The sequence below is a fragment of the Lonchura striata genome, chromosome 1, assembly GCF_050655825.1.
Source record: "Lonchura striata isolate lonStrDom1 chromosome 1, ASM5065582v1, whole genome shotgun sequence".
NCBI classification, from domain to species: domain Eukaryota; kingdom Metazoa; phylum Chordata; class Aves; order Passeriformes; family Estrildidae; genus Lonchura; species Lonchura striata.
Window position 1 is genome coordinate 91,176,175 of NC_140703.1, and position 14,637 is coordinate 91,190,811.

At 41.7% G+C, this 14,637-nt stretch overlaps 1 protein-coding gene across 4 annotated transcripts in view; it reads right to left on the minus strand.

Annotated features, from left to right (window-relative positions):
• Positions 1-13,671, minus strand: part of UXS1 (UDP-glucuronate decarboxylase 1) — a 54,941-nt gene extending 41,270 nt beyond the window's left edge. For 2 of the 4 annotated variants that reach the window (XM_085583128.1, XM_021538064.4), the window contains exons 1-2: positions 13,489-13,671; positions 1,134-1,161 (exon numbers count right to left, since the gene is read on the minus strand). In XM_085583128.1, coding sequence (XP_085439254.1) covers positions 1,134-1,161; positions 13,489-13,585 — 125 coding nt within the window. In that variant the 5' untranslated portion in view covers positions 13,586-13,671. The other 2 variants (XM_085583147.1, XM_085583136.1) reach the window with 2 other exon arrangements.
• Between the last annotated feature and the right edge of the window lie 966 nt (positions 13,672-14,637).

Genomic DNA, 14,637 nt, shown 5'->3' on the forward strand with positions numbered 1-14,637 from the left:
AGGCAGATAGTGGCAGAATTTGTAAGGAGAGCCTATCAGGAAATAAACACTCTGGATCCCACACCCACCTGTCCTCCTCAAACCCCTCTCTGAGGTTCTTGTCCTTTGTTAAGAAATGCTCAGCTGCTCACATAACAGCTGCTAAGCTGCCACAGTTCACTGGTCATGATAACATGTTAATCTAACTGGTATCTCCATCTGCAACCTACAGCAGCCCAGCAGCTGTTTGCATGACAGCTGAGCACTTTTTGCATCAAGGGTGGGAAACTCCAAGAGGAGTGGGCCACTTTGGACAGGAACAGACCCCTAGGGTAAGTCATCCTGGGTGCATTAGAGCCTAGAGAAAATTCATTATTATTCTTATTTTGTCCCAAACTTTCCTTACTATGTGCTACAAGGAGAGGTAACAGAATACCAAAACCCTTTACTAGCAAAACAACATAGTAAGATATTTTGTCCTCTATACACAATGACTTTGCTGTAGGGAACAAGCTGTACCCATATTCTCTTCAATTTCTTTTGCAGCTGTGTCTTCCCAGTGAATTTTCCTGCAGGATAAACTCGCATGCAAGCAGAAATGTGAAAATCTGCATGTTTTGCATACCTATTGTCTTTCTATTTCTAAAGGAAAAAAATTCTAGAGGGCAATGCAAGATTTTCTGCTTTTCAGCAGTTAAACCATCAGATTCTTACCAATTAACTGTGGAAGAGGAAAAACTCTCCAAAGCACATTTCTGATTCTAGGTACAGAAATATAATAATGGGAAGCAGTGGGGAATGTGCTGCTCTTCAGTATTTAAACCCACATTATCACTGAGATACAAGCACGTCTGTGCTGAGGAAAAGCAGAATCCAAGCCTATGCAAACCAACTGGCCAAAATCAGAAGATGAATTTGTACAAAGAAAAGCAGATGAAGTGTGAGTAAAATTCCAGGTGAGATCTATAACAAATATACAACCATTTTTGAGACTGAGCATTTTGTATTTAAGAAAAAAAATTGTATCAGCTGCTTAGCAACCACCCAAACAACAGTGTGAGCTGTTTTTCTCTGTGCTTTATATATATTGATAGGAAAGGTAAGTTAATTTTATTAAACATAAGGATAGTCAGTACAAAAATTATATACATTACCTCATATTGACAAAGTTTCCCCATACAGCTGGAAAATAAGAAGAGAAAAAACATTACAATGTCATATAGCACTACCTGAGGAAATGTTTCCCTATTATCATCAGAAGGAATTTAAGACAACATTAAGTAAGTTAATCACAAACTATCTAAGTAAGTTACATAATCACCTCCATATAGGTGTCTAGAACACAGTTCCAGAGTATGAGTGGAATTCTGATTAGATTAAATGGGACTGTAAAAAATACACAAGAATTATCTATTTAACCTACAATTTGTCACTGCACACAGATTAAACAAACCAGAACACTTGCCTTGTTCATTATGGATACTGGAAAAATTACAAGAGCAAGAAAGGAGCCCTGTGGACTTGAACCACACAAATTGGAAACTGCAGAGTGACAAAAGACTGGCCACTACAGGCTAGAGCTGTACCAGCCCAAAGAGGTGCCTCAAGAATCCTGCATTAAAGGTAGCAAGTGCTTGTGTACACATATAATTGTGTCTAAATACATATATAATGTGAGGTAAACACAAATGTCGGAACCTGTGGTACTGAGATGATTCCAAGATTGTAGAAAGTCTCTGAGCCTCGTAGCTAAAGAAGAAGTCATAATTCATCTCTGCTGGTTTTCAAGGTTGTCTATTCTTGCTTATCTTTAACATGTTCTGCTGCCCTGCCGCAGGTCTGTCCTGCAGGGCAGCGTGTGGGGCTCTGCCCTCAGTGGGATGTTACAAACATTATACACCAGAAACTACGTGTGCTAGATTTACAATAATGTGCCAATATCTATCACCTACGTTGAACAGTGTGTCCCCAGCCTAAATCAATAGAAAAATGCCAACACTACAGTGAAACATGGAAGGCATGAAGAAGAAGGACAAGACACACCCAATTTCCTCCATCTTGTCCCCTTTGGACCCCTTATCTAGAATCCTAAAATTTTACTTTTGCACTCGTGCCACACTTAATTATTACTTATATCAAATACTTAGAGCTTGTAATTAATCCTGTAATATTGAAAACTCTTTTCCATGGGCAGAGATCAGAGACAGTGTCTCTCGGGGCTCAGTACAGGGGGGTTCCTGACTCCCTGCCAGAGTCCCAGACCTTCCAGGGCAGCCAGAGGGAAGCCCTGGACTCCCACACACAAAAGGTACCTATGCAATATAACTTACAATGCCTCAGTAAGCAAACAAAACTAATTTATTACTGTTTGTATGGAAAAGGTTTTATAGAAAGATAAATCCCTATACAAAATCAAAGACCAAAAGATGCAACAGATGTCACTGGTCAGGGCTTAGGTGATTATAGGAAGACTATCAGAACACTGACTTTGCTTTTAACTTTCAACTAGGAAACAGAATGCAGTTTAAAGTGAAAAAATTAGAAGCCATAAATCAGGCTACACTGACAAGGAAGACTTGACAACTTCACATCATCAAGATAAAAAAGGTTAACATGAAATAGTTATGTAAGGGATTCTGCAAAACAAGCAACACAGGAAATATACTCCAAAAATCTCCAGAAAATCATTCTAGAACTGCTCTTTAAGACACAAGGCTCAAGCTAAGGACCAAATTATGTTGGGTCTTGAGGAGTAGCCTATATGCAGTATTATCACACATAGAGAAAACTTCTAAAGTGTCCACAGATCTTGTAAGCTGTACTGAAGGTCTTGAGTAGCAGCTAGTATTTTGCCTACCTTTAGGCTTTGCATATACATGTCCATCACTATTACTCAGTGAGCTCAAGGAGACATTGAGGTGTTACAGAAACAAAACAAAAAATTCTATTCCTGCTACAGTCACAGGCACCTTCCAGGCAGGAGAAATGAAACATTCCCAGGAAGGAGTGGAGAGGACACACATGAGGGTTCAGTAATGCAGTTGTTCTAGCCTTCAGGGGATGGGAAAGCTACTGAACTGTTTTTAAGTGCTGAGTGCTGCTGAGTAATTCACGAGTAACTCGAAAGAATCCATAACAGACTAAGAAATAAGCTGTAGGAGGTCTCTGTGGTGATACTATAAATCCCTCTGTCATCTTCTGGGGAAAAGATAGGGAAGCTTTATTATATCAGAACAAATTACTCATAAAATCCAACTGAATTTTTAAATAACCTGGATTTTGTGTTAACTAGATAAAGTAAATTTAATGCAGTAAAAATGAGATACAGTGTTGAGCACAGTTAAATTCAAGTTATTTACCCTCTGGCTAGAATTTTAGAATTAGATATGGTAACACTAATGGAAAAACACTTTGTTTTCTTTCAACAAAGGATGATGATCTGGCAGTCACATGTATAGAATCCTCCAGTTAAACATGAGTGAGATATCCTTACAAAGAATTATTTTTCTGGGCTACAGAAATTCATACAAATAATGTAAGTGGTTATACTGTAGCAGGAAGCATCTGAGTTTAGCTGGTGAAATAGGAATTCATTGAAGAGGAAAAAAAATAGCTGCCAGCTGCAACAAATGCCAGCCTTGTTGCAAAGACAGTGAAGCCACATTGCATACAAAGAACTAGCTTCCTAAAGAAAACACATGAAAAAAATCTAGAATTGAAAAATTAACCACACAGGAACTATCACAGAGAGAAATCTAGAGAACCCTGAAGTCTCTCATGTGTAGAGAGATGTTGCAAAAACTCACTTCAACATACTGACTGCCCTCATAAAAGATTCTGAATGCGCAATTCTAAACAGGATCTCTTTAGGTACTGGTGCTCACATGGAACTTACACCAAGGTTGAAGGGATCAGAGCTAATATTTTTGGACAAGAGTGGAAATAAGATTTGACTGGTTTTCTTCCAAATACAGAGCTGTTTATATAATGGGCTTACCCCGCAGGAGAACCAGGAGCATGACTCTAGCTCACAGAGGATTTCCTTGCCCTAAAGGTTAAGTCAAGACTAGTCTGACATTCAGGCAAGAATGATGGAAACATAGAGGTAAGTAGGTCCAAATCCACAAGCAGAACGATGAAAATTGCAAGCATAAATTCAAGATGAAAATCCTTACAGGCATCACAAAACCACTTGACAGGCCTATCAAGTTCAGGTCCCAAAAGCTGCAAACACAGATGGTTAAAATATCTTCCACATCAGCAAGGTCATGAATCAGGCACTTCACAAACCCAGCTTTCCAAAAGCATGAGACTCCTAATGGACCAAATTTAAGCAAACACTAACACAACCCAGAACTTCACTGTAAAAGCCAGTTATAAAAATTCAAGTCTAAAGGCAAATCTTTTAAGCCAAAAGGTATTAATCCAGGATAATAGTCCTGTGCCAATTCTCAGACTGTAGAGATTTAACATCCTCACCCCTCACAGCCACACAGAACACACAGAACAAACTCTGTGAAGAACTTCCAACTCATCCAACTAGAGCATTCATAAACAGTCTACCTGCCATCTACTGAAATTTTGTGCAAGGGAATAATTCATGATTCATTGAACTAGGCGGAAACATGACTTGTAACTTAACATTTAAGACACTCACTTACAAGAGGAAGAGACAGGGGTTCTACTTCTTCTTTCAAAGACTGATTGTAAACCTCATCCAGTGACTAAGGTCATAGTAAATTGGCATTAGAGAAGTGAGCAGAATATCTGAATTGTTGTAGCCCTGTTTCATGGCTTGTAGGAAGAGTAAAAATAGGACTACACCTATCTGTTTCAAGATGTTGTTTCCCCTTTGCATCCTTTTCATAACATAATGAGAGAAATAATTTTTATTGTAGCATTTTTTCAAGGATTAACTGCAAGTACCATGAAGAGTAAAGTACATTAGTCACTAATCATTCCCACAGACATTAAACTTTAAAGTGAGGGCTTCCAGAAAAGGACAACATGCCTTCAGTGAAATGATGAAGAACTCTCTAAAAAAGCCTCTTTTAGAAAAAAAAAAAAAAAAAAAAAAAAAAAAAAAAGGTTTTTAATGCCCTAATCACAGTATTGTTATTAAAAAGGTATTTACATTTATCTGACTAAACATTAATCACTCAGGGTTTTTAGAAAACCCAAATGCTTTTTTGTTTTTTTCCCAAGCCTCTGAGATTAAGCTGCAACTATTTGGCAGGCACAGTCTTATAGTAAAGTTATTGTAGGTTTTCAAGACTTCTCAAACCTCCCTTAAAAGGCAATTAGTCATATGTGAGTAAAAAATGTGGTGTTGTTTTTTTCCCCTACTGAATATATTTACATTCCTGGAAATTTAAGTTTGTTTAGTTCTTCTAGAGAAGCCCCATTCTGAAATGATGCTGAATGCAGAGGACTGCAAGGACTGGGATACTGACAGCTAAGGAATACTCCAGGAGCTATCCTTTGGATACAAATCAACTACACCTACATTAAGTAAACAAAAACAATAAACCTCCCCCCCAAAAAAAAAAAACCAAACACAAAATATAAGATCTGTTAAATCACACTTGAAAAATACAACAGAAATCCCAAATATTTGGCTGGGGTTTTGCTGAGCATCTACCATTAAACAGACACTTCAGTATCAGTCAGACTTTTAACTCTGACCAGCTGCACTTCATAGCAAGCATTATCTTTCCAGATCCTCAGAACATAGGAATAGGATGTATGTTTTCATCTGAATATCCTTTGAATTTGTCATCTGCAATAACACCGTTTGTATAGGTTTCCTTAAAATAAAGATTACTACACTAAGAGAACCTTGCATGCCATAGTTAAGTCATCCACAATAAGCTGGGGAACCAGAAAAACAACACTGTCACAACCTGAAGGTGGTAAAAGACACAATCCTAAAAGAAGCCTGTATCTTTATCCCTCTTCTCTGTGTCTCTTTAAATGACATTAATATCAAGTCACAGACTATCACAGGCTCTCGACAGTAATATACACTCAATCTGAAATTATTAGTGATATCACACACATTTCAGAATAGGTATTTTAAAAAGCAAAACCATGATGTCCATAGAGACCAAAACTGTACCAAAACCAGATGCAATCTCTTTTAAAACCCTATTCTTTCACAATTGCTTTCTTGTTTGTATTTTCAGGACACTGTTAAAGAATTTTTTTACACAAACTTTTGTCTAAATAGGTTTAGCTGAAAGCCCAGGATTTTTTCCTGTATTGCCCACCTTTCAACTTCTGCTCCTCAAAATATAGCGATGATGTTTGTTACAAATTGATTTCACTGTCAACAGAAACAGCATGCAGGAATAATATGAATTGATATACAGTCATAATCAGAATTTTTTTAGAGCAAACTCGTATGTTCTGACCATCCAAAGCGAATTGCTTCAGTCAAACTTTCCATTTCAGAGAGGTGCAATGGCATTCAAAAGAGGGTTTGGTTTTTTCATGCTCAAATCTGACTCTCCACAGTCACTCAGCAATTTTAGTCTCCTGGAAGAAATAAGAAAATAGGAGAGCATGCAAATGGAAATCATAAAATGCTTTTTAACACAATTGCATTAAAATTTTAATTTAATTACTTTACATATTTAAAAATGTAAATAAAACAATTATTTTCTTTAGGAAACTATTACTTCCCACACAACACCTTGTCGCTAAATTGGAGAAATATGACTTTGATGGACTACTCAAGAGATGGCAGCTGGGTAGCTGCACCCAGGGCTCAGTACCCAAAGGGAGATCACTAACAAGTAGTGTCCATCAGGGGGGTGCACTGGGACCAGTACTGCTCAGTGTCTTTATTAATGACACAGACACAGCGACTGAGTGCATCCTCAGCAAGTCTGCAGACAACACTGAGCTGGTAAGTGTATTGAGGGAAGGGATGCCATCCAGAGCGACAATGACAAGCTTAAGGAGTGGGCAAACATGAACCTCATAAAGTTCAAAGCAAAGTGCAAGGTCCTGCACCTGGGTTGGAGCAACCACCAGTATCAGTACAGACTGAGTTACAAGAGGACTGAGAGCAGCCCTGTCAAGAAGGTCCTGGGGCTACCTGGACATGAAACGGCAACGTGCACTTTCAGCTCAGAAAACAAATCAAAAACACTGGGCAGCACCTAAAGAGGTGTTGTCACCCTGTCAACTGAGGTAATTCTTCCTCTATACTCCACTCTCATGAGACATCACCTGCATACAGCTCTAGGGCTCCCAGGACAAGAAACACATTGACTTGTTAGAGAGGGTCCAGAGGAGGGCTACAAAACATTGTCAGATGGATAAAACACATCTCTTATGAGGACTGTCCGAGAGAGCTGGCTAGAAGAGCCTGGAGAAGAGAAGGCTCTGAAGAGACCTTATTGTGGCCTTACTAAAAAGGGGCTTATAAGAACAATGAAGAAAAACTTTTTAGCAAGGCCTGTAGTGATAGGACCCCTAGAGGCAATGGTTTTAGCCTAAAAGACAGTAGGCTTAAGTAAGATGCAAGGAATTCTTTACTATTACAGAGGCAAGCCTGGAACAGGTTGCCCAGAAAAGTTGTGGATGGCCCACACCTGCAAACCACATGAGGCTGGATAGGGGTCTAAGCAACCTGTTATACTGAAAGATATAGAACATCCCCCCAGGGCAGTGGGGGGGCTAGATTAGATGATCTTTAAAGGTCTCATCCAATGCAAACCATTTTACGATTTGGCCAAAATATTTCAAATCACCTTTTATAGTCTTCATTCAGTAAGAATAAAAAAACCCTCTCAACTGTAGTCCATCTGTAACTCCAGCAGTATGTTAATTTGCTTTAGAAAATTATTTTACTGATGAGAGCATTTTGCAATATTAGTGGAGATAACACACGATTACTAATCATAACTTTGTACTAAGAAATGTCACTTGCCTGAGTTTATGCCTTTGGAGAACATACAACTTGAATATTAAAAAAGATTTTTAAAAAAATACACCTCTGATAAGTCTACCCAGATCTCTGTATGGCAAATAGTTCTTGTTGCATCTCCCAAACAGATGCCTTGCTCAACAGTGAAGTTCCTGCCCCAAATCAAAGATAGCAGATAGGAACTGTAGCTTTTCCAATATGAGAAGTATCCTAGACACAAAGACACAGAGTTTGCTAAGGGAAATATGCTCTCTGTATCTCGGACAGTACCACTGCAACTCAATGTCAACCCTTCAGCTAGTCATCAACTAGCAAAACAAAGGCAACATAATCACCAGGAAGTTTCTCCACTCTCTCTTAAGAAGAAACACTTAAACCTTGGCAAGCCAATACCCTCCCACAGCTGTGAGATATAACATTATGCAAATTTTCTTTCTTTACAAGAGTTAATGGAGCTTCATACTGCATGGGAAGGTAGCCAAGGGTACTTGTTCTTACATTTCAATTAGCATTGTCACTTTATGACTGGATTTTGTTCTTAGTTTCCCAGATGGAAAATTCTCTTTAAGTTTTCCATCAAGTCTTTTTTCCAGTTCTCTGTTCACTGTTACTACTCCCTCCTGCCTCATATCTTCAGCATATCATTCTTACTGCTGCTCCTCCACTGACCCATCTGTTGATAGCTAAGTTTGTTTTCAGTGGACTCACAGAATGTTCCTGTTCCACAGCAGTGTAACTGAAACAAACTCACTTTTCCCAGCTACCTTTCACAAACCCCTTCAGGTAAATTGAAGCAATAACCCCAGCCTCTCCCTCTCTCCAGTCCATAAATGAGATCACTATCAATATCAAAGAAATATTCCCCTTTGTAAAAACAGAGGGTAAAGAAGGTGGAAGCTCTAAGAGTGTTTGTCCTTGAATGGAAAAATGACAAGGCTGTCTCCTGCACATGCTGTAGAAGAGACACTAAGTGGAGGCAAAAACATTAATATTAAATGGAGATAATAGAGATAAGATTAATTTCTCCAGGATGCCAAAAATTGTTTTAAAATATCATGGCTAGCAAGGCATAGTCAGAGTCCATCTATTCCTGACAAACAACTGAAGCATGAACAAATTTTCATAAGCTACACGAGTACAGCTAGTTGCAAGCCTGATGAGCAGGGAACTGGAAGCTGTTACGACAGTGAACTTATTTGCATAAACCCACAAATGAAAGGCAACTTGGTGACTGTGAACCCAGCCAGCATGCCTGATGTCCTACACAACCATTTCGAACTCTTCCATGGTCAATCAATCCTGGCATTTAGTTAAAAAATGGCTGGGAAAGGAAGATTTCTCATGCTGAATAACATTGAGACAGCCTGAAGCAATAGGGCAGGATCAGCTTGATAACTGCTCTTCTATTACAAAAATGGAAGTAAAAGCTCATCAAAACAAAATATTAAGTAAAATTTAATCTTCCTTTTGAACATATGCAAGACAAGCAGCCATGTGAGGTGCTGGTAAGATTCAAACTGAAAAGCTCACTCACACCTCGATATTTTGAGAACATTGCATTCTTCCTAGCTGATGGAAATCTGACAAAAACAAATGGTTAATCCTATAAAGCAAATGATAACAACCATGGAAACTAACAATGCTGTGAAAAGTCAAGCCACTATACTACAGGATGCACTTACCTCACATTACTTTGACATTTCATTTGTAAGTTGTTTTAATAGCTGTGCTATAACTTATCGTACAAAGGAAATGAGGTCTTAAGCTTGGACCTCATGACAGCACGTTACTATTCCATTTTCCCCTTAGAAAAGGAACAAGGCTACTGATATACTTCCCAAGAACCATTTGATCTACAAATGAGTAAAGAGAGCTGTTCCACTTTACCAAAAATAGAGCTTTTCACTTTTTCATTAAGAACATGCAACGGCCCTGTCATACATAGCAGATTATTTACAGTAGCATCAAGATTAAAGCAAACCATGCAGATTGATGAGCTCTGGTCTTTAAATCCTGGCTACAAGATTCCAAGTGTATTTCCAGTAACTTAAATAGGTCCTGATTCTGCAAAGACAGTACCACTGAAGCATGGTTGCATGCCCATATAAAGCTGAATACATACTAAAAACTTCCAAGGGAGTGAGTTTAACGTGTCTATGTACTGACATCCCAACACGCAGATGGGGTTTTTAAAAACAGAAGAACAGTCTCAGCCTGCATACAAGGTATTTGTATTGTGGTAACACTGAAGTTTTTTAACATTATTGATTTAATTCACTGCTCTTTTATGATCTATCTACATTTCTCATTACAGACAACAAAAATCAATTAAACCCACTTCACTTCTCTTTATAATCGCCTCACATTCTGAAGCTGTGGTTTCACAACAGTTTCAAAATGATGTAAGTGGAACTCACGACTGAAAGAATTTGTTTCAGTTCACCTCCACACACCTGTCCATCCCACTTTGGTTAACATTAGAATTCCTGCACTATTTTGTTGGGAGTTTAATTTGAGATTAAAAAGTTTATCCCTTTAAAAGGGCAATGCAAATTCAAGCTCTGGCCAAGGTTTCCCACTATATGTAGTACACTATAGTCATGCAATGCTCAAAGAAGAAGACAGCACTGAAGGTGAGCCAACTAAGCTAATTATGAAGTGTGTTAATAAAAAAATTGAGCAGCAGCCTGACATATTAGAGAGTGATTCACACAGCTTTCTAGATGCAGTATCGCCAAATTCATTACCTGGGCAGTGGGGAACAATATCACCCCTCTTACCCAGGGCCTAAAGAAAAGGTAAAGGTAAATATTAAACTTTATTCCCTTCCTTTTCCCAGGAAACAGTTGCTTAAGTTACAACAACTTTTAATTTACTACTGCATAGAAATGCTCATTTTAAATTCTGTTTTTATACATACAAGCCATGCATAGCACAATGTTTCAACTGAATTATTTTTTTTAAACTAATAAAAATTAAGATTTACAGAAATGAGGCATCAAATGCTACCTTAATTCAAATCCAAAGTAAGGATCTTTCTGGCTCTAAGTGCTACCAGAGGACCTAGTGAAGTCCATAAAGAAGTTCTAGGGATCCTATAATATGACTCTTAACAGTGTGTCTCATGTCATGACAGTACTTCAACCAAAGAAAACAGGACTGCTTTGGAGACAGGCTCTTAATTGCAGACCTGCAAACCATGTGATGGCAACACTGCCAGCAGCACTGCCAGCTTTTACCCCATTTTATCACTGTGCACCACCTTCTCAAGCTGGGCCCAAACAGGTGTTGAATACCCACACTGTCAAATGGCTATAACACAAAAGGGTGATCTCAGTCCAGCTAGTTCCTTCAGCTGGTGCACAACGAAGAAATTTCAGTCATTGTATGGATGGGGAACAGAGATACTGAAGACAGCAGAACCCAGCCATCTACCACTGTGTGAAACTACCAAGAGAGCCACTTAATGCCTCTTGAGAGTGAAATAGCTCAGAGCCTTTCAACTGCATGCAAAAAGGTCTTTCTCTAGTCTGCAAACTCACACAGATAGGTTCTTCAGGCACCTTTGTAACCAACTTGCAATCAAAGGCAAAAGACTTCTATGAAATAAGACATTTTCCTAAATGATATTTCCAAAACATTTGCTCAGGGTTTCACACACAGACTGACAAAAATGGCACTATTTAAAAAGCCCTGTCCTCTAGTTCAGAAAAAAATAATGTACTTGCCAACTATTTAATTCCCTGTAAAATGTAGTACTCCAAGTCTGAATGCCCATGCCCTAATACTGAATGGAAATTCATGGAGAGGCGGCGCACAGCCTAAAAACACTTAGTCATTTGGAGAGTACTTCAGAAAGGAGGAATGTAAGAAGTGCCAGCACATACACCTACACCAGCTGCTCAGTTTCCTCAGATTCCCTGCTATTTCAGTCAGACATTATCTGACTGCAAGCAGAGCGTAGTGATGATTCAGTAACATTATGAGGAGTACCCTTTTAGGGTAGGTGAATGGGATCATAAATAATCACTTCTGAGAAAAACAAACAAAAAATATTCTCTCTAGAATCTGATAGAGCAGTGGCATCTGCTACCACACCATACTGTGTAGCTGACACTTAAGGATTCCACAACTTCTGATCTCTAGTCAAAAGATGGGAAAGCACAGCATGTTAGATTTGCAAAAAACATGTTCCTACCAGACACCAACTTATTCCCTTTTCAAGCCACTTTTTTGCCACACTGACCTGCAGTCCCTCTGCTCCTCCACTTTTTTTTTCTGAATCCCAAAAAACAACAGTCAGAAGGCTTCTCCTTAAGGCTAACTTTTACTCACAGAGTTAGAGAGCAAACACCAATTACTGTCCAGAGAATATAATCAATATCTAGGTCCCAATGACCACATCACCTGCCACTCAAATCCAGTTTTCACAGCAGCCTATAAACTTTCGTCTGAAAACTATCACTCTTAGCAAAACATGTAAGCCTCTCAAAAAAACGAACTGACATTAAGTTGTTAGGATGCAAGAGACCTGAAGTCATTTGGACACACTGTCCTGAAAGTCAGAGCTGAAACACAACTTCAACACAAGAGAAGTACTTAAATAGTGAGGTCGACAATAACCTACGGTAATTAAAGGAATTGCTGTGTTTCTGTGGTAGGAAACACCACCCCTCTGACAAAATGACTTGTGTTGTACCTCTCCACCTTCCCGAATCCAAAGGGAGGATCTGAAATGCGATGGACGCACTCGCCGCCAAAGCTAGCTCACCTATATGTATGTACCTTCAAGCATCAAGAGAATGGCTTGCTCCCTAGCTGAACTGACAAGGTATAGTGTTGTTCACGCAGAATCTACCCGAGTCTGAAAACAAAACAGGCTAAAATAAAATAAATTAAAATTGCAACAGTACGGGAAGAGAGCTGACAGGACAGCGTTTTAAATCCATTTTAAATCTATCTGACTCACTGCTAATAAGTGAAGTCATAAACATCCCCGACACTGGCTTTTTTAAGATTTTCTGAAGTACCTCTGTGCCTCTTTCCCGGCTCTTAAGACTTCAGCTGCGCTCTGATTTAATAAACAAACATTTATTTAGCCCTCAAAGGACTTGTGAGTATTTTACAAAAATCAGACACGAGGCCTACCCTGGAAAAACTTCCCTGAGGGCTGCTCACCGCTACCAGGTGGCGATCGGGGCGGACAAAGCGCGGTTTGAGGACAGGAGCGGCTGCGGAAACACTCCCCGAGCCACGGCCCGCCCGCCCCGCTCCCCGCCAGCCAGCGGGACGAGGCGGGGAGCGACGGCTGCCGGGGACGGCCGGCACGGCTGCCCGCGGCACGGGGCAAGTTCGGGCAGGGCAGGAGCCCTGAGCCCCCACCCGGAGCCGCGGGGAGCCCCTGCCCCGCTGGGCGGAGCGCCCGCCACCGGGCAGCGCCCCGGGGTGCGGGAGGTGCTGCCGCCACATGCTTCTCACCCGCCTCTCCCCCACGGCGGGCGGAGGGCACGGGGGGCGCCGCGCCAGCGGGCAATGAATGGCCGTGCCAGACCCGCCCCCACCCGCTCACTCACAGGCGACGTAGGCGACGAAGGCGAGCCCCATGAGCAGCTTCATCCTCCTGCGGTTGATGGCGGTCAGCAGGCGCAGCAGCGGCCCCTTGCTCACCATGCCCCGCGGCAGCGGCACGCAGAGCCCCGGGCACGGCCGCAGCCACCCACGGCTCCGCTCGGCCCCGCTCCGCCCGCCCCGGAACCGCCCGCGCAGGCGCGGCGGCGGCGCGCGCCCGCTCCCCCGCCCGCCCCTTCCCTCCCGGGCCGCGGACGCTGCCGAGCGGTGGCGGCGCATGCGCGGCAGCGCTCGCCTCAGGACGAGCGGTTCGCTCCCGGGCCCGCGCTCCGGGCGGGCTGCCCGGGGAAATGGAGTGCGCCCGCAGCCTCCCCCTGGCCCGTCCTCACTCTCAGGGTGCTTCAGGGGCGGGCGGGCTTGGTCACCTGCCACCTCCCACTGTGGCGGTCCTTGGGCGGTGACCTGCTGGAGTGAACAGGCAGATGTGGGCGCACACATGGACAGCACGTGTGTGGCGCTGGCACCTTCAGTGCCTGGTCCTTTGAAAGCGCCGTTTGCCTCGTCCCCAATGTGCTTTCCATACCTGCATAGTGGGAACCACCTGGCTGCAATTTTGCAGCATCACAGAATAGTCTTAAGTTGGAAAGGACCCACAAAGATAAAGAAGTCCAAGTCTTGACCCTGCAAAGGACAACCCCAAGAATTACATCGTGTGCCTGGGAGCATTGTCCAAATGCTCCTGTCAGGCTACGTGCAATGACCACTTCCCTGGGGAGCCTATCCCAGTGCCTGACCACCCTCTGGGTGAAAAACCTTTTTGAGATACCCACCTGAACCTCCTCTGACATAAGGTCAGGCCATTCCCTCAGGTCCTGTCATTGGCTGCCAAAGAAAGGATGTCAGTGTGTGCCCCTCCACCATGTGAGAAGGTGTAGACTGTGTTGAGGTCTCCCCTCAAGGTGCAGTAGGATGATGCTATTTGAGCACAGAGGTTAAGTCAGATGACCTGCTCTGGCGCCTCTGAATCTTGCCCTTTCTGTAATTCTGTAAATGAAAAATATGAGAATTTCTCCCTTCTCCCCCACACCTCTGCCAAGTAGTAGTTTTTGACTTTGCCTCTGTGCAGGATAACAAGATTGCAGTTGGTTTAAAGT